The sequence below is a fragment of the Strongylocentrotus purpuratus genome, unplaced genomic scaffold, assembly GCF_000002235.5.
Source record: "Strongylocentrotus purpuratus isolate Spur 01 unplaced genomic scaffold, Spur_5.0 spur5_scaffold_9, whole genome shotgun sequence".
NCBI lineage: Eukaryota > Metazoa > Echinodermata > Echinoidea > Camarodonta > Strongylocentrotidae > Strongylocentrotus > Strongylocentrotus purpuratus.
Window position 1 is genome coordinate 6829131 of NW_022145615.1, and position 9458 is coordinate 6838588.

General features: G+C 37.6%; 1 protein-coding gene across 1 annotated transcript; it reads right to left on the reverse strand.

Annotated features, from left to right (window-relative positions):
- Positions 1 to 2102: 2102 nt before the first annotated feature.
- On the reverse strand, positions 2103 to 8759 carry LOC754680 (octopamine receptor beta-2R). Its single transcript, XM_001186640.4, has 3 exons — positions 8061 to 8759; positions 3586 to 3721; positions 2103 to 2850 (listed from the first exon to the last, which is right to left on the reverse strand). Exons 1-3 carry the CDS (start codon positions 8457 to 8459, stop codon positions 2165 to 2167), a joined length of 1221 nt encoding a protein of 406 aa, XP_001186640.2. The 5' UTR covers positions 8460 to 8759; the 3' UTR covers positions 2103 to 2164.
- Between the last annotated feature and the right edge of the window lie 699 nt (positions 8760 to 9458).

Consider the following 9458-nt stretch of genomic DNA (forward strand, 5'->3'; position numbering starts at 1 on the left):
TAACGGTATAGCCCTGAGCGGTCCAGCCCAGAGTTGAAGGGAGGAAATAATGTAGGATCAAAAGGACAAGCACAATTTCCAAAGCATTAGGTGGTGGGAGGGGGGGGGGGGTTCTTGCCTGAATACCAGCTTCTAAGATTTTTATAAACTTCTAACGAACAAGCACATTTTGAAAACCTGCAAAAAGTGACAGCCCTAGAGTGGCGCGTTTTTATCAAAACACAATTTTTTTACTTAATTTCTTCATTGATCTATAATTGGAAATATTATGAAAATCATCAAAAGACCGCACTTGCATATAATCAGGATTTTGTTTTCCAGGAAGAGGCACACGGATCCCCTGCACTCGCTGCCCCCAACCCGAAAATGTCTCCGAACCAGAGATGGTGATTCCCCGAAAAGTTTGAACAATGATTATTATACAGCCTCTTCCCCCACCCCTCCCTCCGTTTACGTGCAATGAAGTTTAGAGAATACTTAATTACTTGTCAGTCACATGATATTTGGTATGGTCAATTCTAAACTAAGACGGCTTGTATCAAATCAAACCTTATGTCATAACAATGCACAAATATTCAACTCCAATAAATTGATAATTACTTATTCACAACGATAATCGGTATACATATCCTTCTTACTTGTGTATGTGAGATACATAACGGGAATGACTGTGTAAAAATACAAAATCAAATATCAAATATCAAATTGTACAATTTTTAGGTATTTTTAAATAAATCAGTAACCAAGGTCGTTAAAGAAACGCTTAGTGTAGTAACTATATTTCACACAATATCAATAACCATGACAATATACACAAACTCTCTAAGTTCGTACGCACAGAAAATTAAAAAATGAATTACGTGTAAATACCCAAGATAGAAATACATTACATCTCATGTACAGAACATTTGAGTAAAAGCAAATTCTTATCACCGCTTATGCACAGTTTACAAGTAGTCCACTTTGTTTGCGTTCCAAAATTTTGGACGAAATAAAACTGATTATCAATCGCCTATAATGCATTGCGATCGTCGAGTTTTGTGTTTTGGGGGGGTTTTGTTCATAATTATGTTCAGAAAATAGTTAAGATAACAATTTCGTTAAAAATATAAATTGAGCTATCAATGGACGAATCTTTTCATATCGTCCTCTGGACGGACATGCATTATGGCTCAAGGCATGGGCACACAGAAGATCTTTTTATGTTGGGAACCGGGTTAAAATGCAATAAATTATAGAAAATTTATTGCAATTTCTTTGTGTTTTTTTTATTGACGGAAAACTACCCCCTACCCTAGCCCCCGCTGCGTACAGTCATGGTTCAGTGACAAAGCAATGGCCTCGTAGCTGTGAGGCCCCAGGATCAAAACCGTGTCGATGTGCTATATTAGTGCCCTTTTGTGCGGCATTAAGCCTCATTACTGTCATTTATGATTTAAGGTTGTAGGTCCCCTAGTTGATAAGCATAGTAGCATACACATGCTTTAGCAGTCACGCAAAACACGCAAATTATTATTCAATAAATTCTGAGAATGTATACTATTATCTAGATCTATTATTTTAAAATTATTTTTAAAATAATTCCATAAATTGGGGTAAAACAAAAATATTCCAACTTTATGAGCGACAGTGTATAAAAAATGTGAAAAGTTTAATGGTCCCGATTTATGTTTTTTGAGAATGTAACATATTAATGTTTACATGTAAACGTATTAAACAAAGGCCCTAATTCAACAAATCCACCTCTCATTCTTGAGTTATAAAAAGCACAACAAACATCAAATCTACAAGGGGTATGAATAATCTAGTTGGTATTCTAATGTAATTTCTTTCGGGGGCTGATGTCTCTTTCTATATTTTTTACTTTGTAAGTTTGTTTGCAATATCTGAATTTTACGAGTGTGCGAAGCTTGAGAGCATTAAAATGGACAATTCCTCTTTTACAGTGATCGTTGTTTTTCTTCGTAAACTATTTTTTTGAGATCATTACGGTAATTATATGTAAACAGCATTGCTCCTGGAATTTGAGGTGACAGTTGCCTAACTATTTATATTTCCCCCATTCTGAAGGGGCGCTTCCCCCCCCCCCCCCCCCCGATTCGTACGTTAATATAAAGTGCCCTTACCCCTCCCACCTTACCCCCTTCTTTATAGAAGAAAGCCGTCACTGTGACTGCTCAGTGATACTGCTTTGTGTGTCGTTGCGATCACACTTTCCGGATCTTTGAGGATTTTCAGAGGGAGGGGGAGAGGCACAGAGCTTGCCATAACAGCACAGACATCGCAATGCCTGTCGAATGTGCTTTCTGTAATTTGAACCCATCAGGGAATAGATGAATGGATTAATGGCGCTATTGAGTAGCAGCATCAGCCCAAGATACGAGTGACCATCGTAATACACTTTCCACGGAATGGCACCGGGGATCAGCGAAAGGGTGTAGAACGCGTAGAATGGCAGGTTGAGGGCGATGTACGCGATCACCACCGTAACGATAATGCGCGAGCTACGCGCACGTCGACTGGATTTGGCGTCTTTGGGCGACCGAGTCACTACCGGCTTACTGGTGGCGATCGCCGCTGACGTACCACCATGGCCATCTTCGGTGGTGTCGTGGGACGTGGTAGGTTGCGCGTTGCGGTCGAGGTAGCTGACACCGGGCCTCCTTCGCCGGATCTTCGCGATGATGCTGAGATTGCAGTAGAGTACGATGGAGGTGGGCAAGTAGAACAGGGCGACGTTACTGTAGATGCCATAGACCAGTTTCCCATGGACCCAGGGGAGGATAACCTTGCAGTAAGATCCATTTTGGACCGAGAACAACTGGCTTGGAATGTGCAGAGCGAAGGAAACTGTGGAATTAAAGAGAATCACCAGAGTTATAGGCAGCTAGGCGACGCTCCTTAATGGATTATTTTAAGTGTCTGTATTAAACTGATCTCCCTTTTTTTCTTCATGAAGCCAGAATTACATCAGGGCCCCGTTTTTCTCTTTATATCAATCGCAATTTATTTGCGATTGATGTCAATCTCAAATAAGTACATAAGAGATAGGAGACTGCAAACTTACGATTGATCAGAGTCCTTTAGATTGATTTTGATCAATCACAACTATTTGTAAGACGGGGCCAAAGAGTGATACAAATCTTTTCAAATGTACCAACACAGCTTTCGATTTTTGTACAAGAAAAAAAAAGTTTGGGAGACTGCCACACCACGACACCTCATTTCTCTCTCTCTCTCTCTCTCTCTCTCTCTCGCTTTTCCTATTTCCCCACCCCTTCTTTATCGCTGTTCCCCCTACCTCACTCTCCCCCACTCTTCCCCCTTTACAGTACTTCTCTTTCTTCGTATCTCATTTTCATTTCGAGTATCTCTCTAGTAGATGCATTTTCATTGTTTTATCTCATCATATGCCTGTACCGAGACAAGGGTATCACGAGAGCATCGTGCATGAATGGTGGTTCGGACTAGACTCTTTCACAAATCTACAACATATGTTTTCAAAGAAAGAAAAAAGAGGGTGAGAGATGGGGAGAGATTGTCAGAAAAATAGAGAGAAAAGGATACATGGTGATGTTTTCTTACCAAACCATACCGCAATGAGTGAGATGAAGACCTTGGCCGTGGATCTGTCATGCAAGTTCTTCAATGGCCTGACGATGAGCTTGAACCGGTCAATGGACAGAGCAGCTAAGGTCAGCGACGATGTCTGGACAACTACCTGTATCATGGAGACATAATCAGATGTGAGAATAAGTTACTGACCAACTGGAATCATGTTTTGATTGACTTTTGGAAAAAAAAATATTTAGATTTGAATGAATTGAATTGAATTTGTAGTTTTTACGTGTTTTTTTTTAGATGTATTTTTAAAATGTTTTAGTGATGTACTTTTATTAGAAATCATTGTTCACGTATTCTATATGTTGCATATTTAAATCATTTTTGTGTAATTGTTTGCGAGCTGAACAGGCTACTCTGTGTAAATATGTGATTTAAATAAGAGAATAGCATCGAAGAGAGCCATAACTTAAGCTTTTCGATTTGCACTCATCAGAGTAAAACGCAAGAATGAAACAGAAAGCCGAAATCGATCAATATAAACGGAAACAAAAAAGGAAACAAGGCGCGAATATAACGCCTTGTTCGCGCCTTGTTTCCTTTTAGTTTCCGTTTATATTGATCGATGTCGGCTTTCTGTTTTATTCTTGCGTTTTACTCTGTTGAGTGCAAATCGAAAATCTTAAGTTATGGCTCTCTTCAAAGATATTCTCCGATTTTGTAGTACTAATCATCTTTTCATTGATATAAATAAGTAAATGAATACATAAATAGTAGATAAATAAGCTCATGCTGAAAAGGTCGATGGAGAGATACTTATGGCCTCAATGCAAATGTAAAGTACCGAATGACGCAGTATTGATATTGCGAAAGAAGCGAGGGAACCTTAAGGGAGAGAGAAGAAAAAAGAGATTAATTAGGAAGGCCTTTTTCTACAGTAACGGATTCACATTTCCTTCCTTAATCCTACCTGGGTGAGCATAACGACTCTATCAAATTCTGCCATTTATCATACGCCGTTCTCTACTAGTTGTTTCTTTGTCTGCTGACTTTTTTTTCCACTTCTGGAAATGTCAAATATAATGCACTGTTGCCTACAAAGTTCATTGGAATGAGTTTTCTTACATCTTTGCATGAAATTATTGTGACAATATGATTTATTCTCGCTAGATGAAGCCTAAATTATCTCAGAACGTGATTATTTGTGACCAAAGTTCGCGGAGATTTGTTAAAGATATCAAAATATGTAATATTCAACTTATGATTTCTCATTTTCTACACAAATTTATTTAGTTCAATTAATACGTAAATGGACGGAAAAGTTTTTGACTACAATTTGGTGCATCTAGAAAATGTGTTCTCCAAGAATTCCGGAGATATCGCGATCTCAAAATTTTATGTCGGATTGGCATGCGCTGCAACTGACGAAAAAAAGTCATTAAAAAACGAAACCCTTATTCGCGCACGGGATTTTACAACTGATTTATCCAAACAAGCGATCCGTCAAATAAGAGAATGACATAATTTGCAAGGCAGAATAAAACCCAGTCAGCAGGTATGACTGTTTATTTACGATTTTGATGACATATTCTCGCGATATGAAGATTCCTAATCCTAGATCCTTGTCGATGAGTTCAAAATAATCGAAACGGACGCAAAATTTGTCGATCTTTTGTCAATATTTTCATAATTTCAAACCCAATTTCAAAGAAAATTTTGTCTCTGGGTAATGTTAGGTTCCTCTTTCCATTGAATATCACATTTCCTAATATCTTTTAAAATCTCCGCGAAATTTGGTCACCCCATCATACATCAAATAACAAGGATCTAGGAGTTTCATAAAAAACATATATGTTTAGATTCGTTTATTAAGATCTATCTGCTCTTGTTGACGATGTTACGCTTATCATCCTCAGCCTAAAGACTTAAGATAGATGCATACAGCCTCAACTCAAGTGCGGCTAGATCGAATAATGAACTCATTCGCATGCATCTTTTGTATATTTACATTGACAATGTCTTATTTTCTACTATTCATTTGAAGAAATTTCTGCCGACGGGAAATTGCCATTAAAAAAAAAATCAAAAATAATGAACTGTAAATGAGGAAACTATTGCACCCGTATTTTTTTATTTTTTTTTATTGACCTCATTTAATTTGATTTCTCTATCTTCCTCTTCTTTAAATGCCTAACAGATCGTAACCTGAAGTTTCATTAATTTAGTTCTCCCGATCTTTTGAATTTTTCCATTCCATTCTGCTGCCCTTATATTTCATTTTCTATTAATTTCGAAATGAGACATGACAGATTTTAAATTGGTTAACGGTCAATAAATTTCGGAAAATCATCAAATTGTTTCAGCCCGGGTGATCTTGTGCTTGATATACAAATTAAATTGATATTTTCCATATTTTTTTTCATTGTGAATGATTTCAAGACTTCGGGGATATAATTCAGAGATCTTTGGATTTTGATGTTAACAACGTGTAATAATAATAATAATGGTAACCTGGGTTTGTAAAGCGCTTATTACGGAATACCGTCTCTAAGCGCTGTAACTATGAATATGACGAACAAAGAAAGCGGACAAAATGTACAGTTCCTCAGGTAGACAAAAGTACATCCCTTCACTGCTATTATGTAAAAAGTGAATATGCATGTGACACCTGTTCTACACATTTTTACATAATAGCAGTGAACGGATGTTCCTTTGTCTACCTGAGGAACGGTATATTTTGTCCGCTTTCTTTGTCAGTCATGTTCATAGTGTGTTCAGATATTATGATTAACCCGGTCATCGGATTCATTCATGCACAATGTGCACCATCTCCACTCCGTGGAAAGTATTCATACCGTGAGGGCATAGACAATTACTAACACAAACGCTTTCGTCATTCGTCAACTGGGTCCCTATTTCTCTCTTGGGTATTGAGTGGCAAATGTTGATTGATGCCTTGCCAAAGGACATTTGTCTTGGATCGAACCCCAAAGCCTTTGAATTTCGAATCAAGTGCTTAAACCACTCGACTACGAACCTTCCATTCACTTGACAATAATTAAATTGTGGGATTGGTTAGGTCTTCAAGTTAATTCTAGCATACTGATTTTCATTTAAAATCCATTAACAGTCATCATGGTTAGCTCAAACTTGTCATGAATCTTCATGTCCTTGCAAATCAAAATGTAATTAGAATGACAAGAATGACAAATGACAATACTACTACCACTATTACTACTTCCAATGATAATAATAATTATTATTATATTTAGTATTAATTTTCTCTTGCGTTCAAATTCGACGGTTTTAGTGCTATCAGGTATATCTCGGGTTTATATTCCTTTTTCTAGTTTTCAAATCTATGAAGTTTTCGTTAAAATCTATGTATGACTCATTAAAAATAAATGAACAATGTGCTTCTTTCGCTATTTGGTCATTCGATTGGCGCAACACGATTTTCTGTCATAGCGACGGTGTACTTCTAGCATTCTAATTCATTTGTAGCATTCATATTAGCACTTTGAGCACTTAAATTGATGGTCAATACACATTTCTCGTTTATTACACAGTTTTTATAGCTCATATGTTTTCTTTCAGGATTATTTTTTCATTGGTATTTCATATTTCGTTTTCTTGCATTTGTACACTTCTACTTATTAGATTTATCTGATATTCATCAGTTTGATTGTTAAGAAAAAACACGACTTGCATCTATACGGAATTGATGGTCTCAATATGATTGTAAATGTTCGTGGTTAGGAAATTTTTGTCTCGTGTTTCAACATAAATTTATCATAGTTTCATTATGGGGGAAAGGGTGATATTGTGAATGGGGTAGGGACTAGAGTCACACAATTTGAGCATGATTCCCCATGATTCATTATTTAGCCAAGTCTTTAGCCATCGATCTGCTGGCGGGCCATCGGGGATGCTGCATTATTGTTGCATTTTTTGTAAACGTGTGTTGCATTTCTTCCGCCTAACATTCCTAACTTGAATGAACGTATTTCGAATACGAATGGCAGGTGTTAATTTGAATGATATAAATGACGCCACGACAAGTGACGATTAATTTGAATGCTAGTTGAGCAGTTTCTAAATGAAAATGACAAATCTATGAAACCCTTCGGCCAAAATCCTAATTGGCATGACAAATTGAATGACAAACTCGCGAATTTCGCAGGTTATCTTATAATAATGATAATGATAATGAAAAACAATAAAACTACCACCATTACTACTTCCAATGATAATATCAATTATCATTATATTCATGATTCTACTACTACTACTACTAATAATAATAATAATAATGATGATAATAATGATAATAATAATTTAAAAAAATAATAACAATAATAACGTCAACAACAACAACTCTCCATTGGAGAAGTACATAGCAGCGTTTACAAAATATATGATCAATTATATATCATAGTTACACAAAACAAAATATTTTTTTTTATATAGTTTTTTTAATGAATAGAAAACAGAATTACCGTATGAAGATAGAGTGGAAGGCAATCCCAAGTCCGGAACAGATCAAAGTGAACGATGTTATTGATTCTCCCTGCGAGGTTCTCGAGCAGGAGAATGAAGTCGGCGACGGCCATGTTTAGAAAGTGGTAGTTGGCAGCGCTGTGGAGGTCGTGGCAGAACGTGACGAGGAGAACGACCACGACGTTGCCGAGCAAGCCGGCGACATCGATGACGAGTTTAAAATACATCACGATCATATCGAATAAGGAACGTTCGCCGTAATCATGATGTCCACCACCATCATCGGCATCGAAGGCATCGCCGTAGCTCGTGTCATTCAGCGTTTCGTTGAATGAAAGGTCGTAATCGACGCCGGCGAGGATTATTGCCGTGGTCGTGTTGACGAGTACTGTCCCCATGGCACTACTTGTCAGCGGATCACTGTTTGCTACCTCTTTGCCTTCCCCTCCAATCGCCTACTGATTCTATTCGTCAAAAAGGCTTCGGCAACATTAGACGACACTCGTGATCCTATTCGAGATAATTATGTCAGAAGAAAATGCACTTTACCTAGAAAATATCCCCTTCTCTTCGTATTTCACACATTCAAGATACTTCCAAATATTCTATACTCAAATCGAACATCACTTTAAAGTGCTTCTCAAATCAGTAATCCTGATCAATTTGATCATTCTTTAGATAAGGCGTAGAGAGCTACTTAGCCGTTCGCCTTAAACTACTTCGCCTACAAGATGCTTCAAAAACTTGAGGTAGAGGGGGACTTAGTGCGCACGCGTAAACGATTTGATCATGTCACGAGTCGAGTAATTTATTGTAAGCTTATAGATCTTGCATATTGCTCCGTTTAGTCTCATTTCACAACGCCCCTATCGTCAGAGTCAGCAGCCTAACATTTTTTGTTTAAACGAAAAGCACATCCACCCCGACGTACGTTACCACTAGCTCTTTCATTGGAACCCTCATGTCTAATTGACTTTTGAAAATTCACCCACCGTAATTTGATCTAAATAGGTTGCAAGCTCGTCATTGCCTATAATACACAAGCGAAACAAGTCGAACTTTGGACTCAGTTTGCTAAGCGATTTTAAGATTATAGGTCAAGCACACGAAGAATAAGATGCATGAATTATCATAGATCGCTTCTGCTTCGTATTTAATAGACAAAGTTTAACTAGTAAGATTGTGTGGTGGAAATTTGTTCTCGGTTTAGTCCATTTCATCCACCCCCCCCCCCCCCCCCCACCGTAATTTTTCCATTTAGTAAAAGCAAACATTTTTCCGAGGTAAGCAAAAACATGAATATTCATGAACGGTCAGACAATACAGCCTTTTAGTACGTAACGTATAGTGAATGGGAATGGGCGATGATCCGTCCAGGAGGTAGAGGTCAGTGGTTT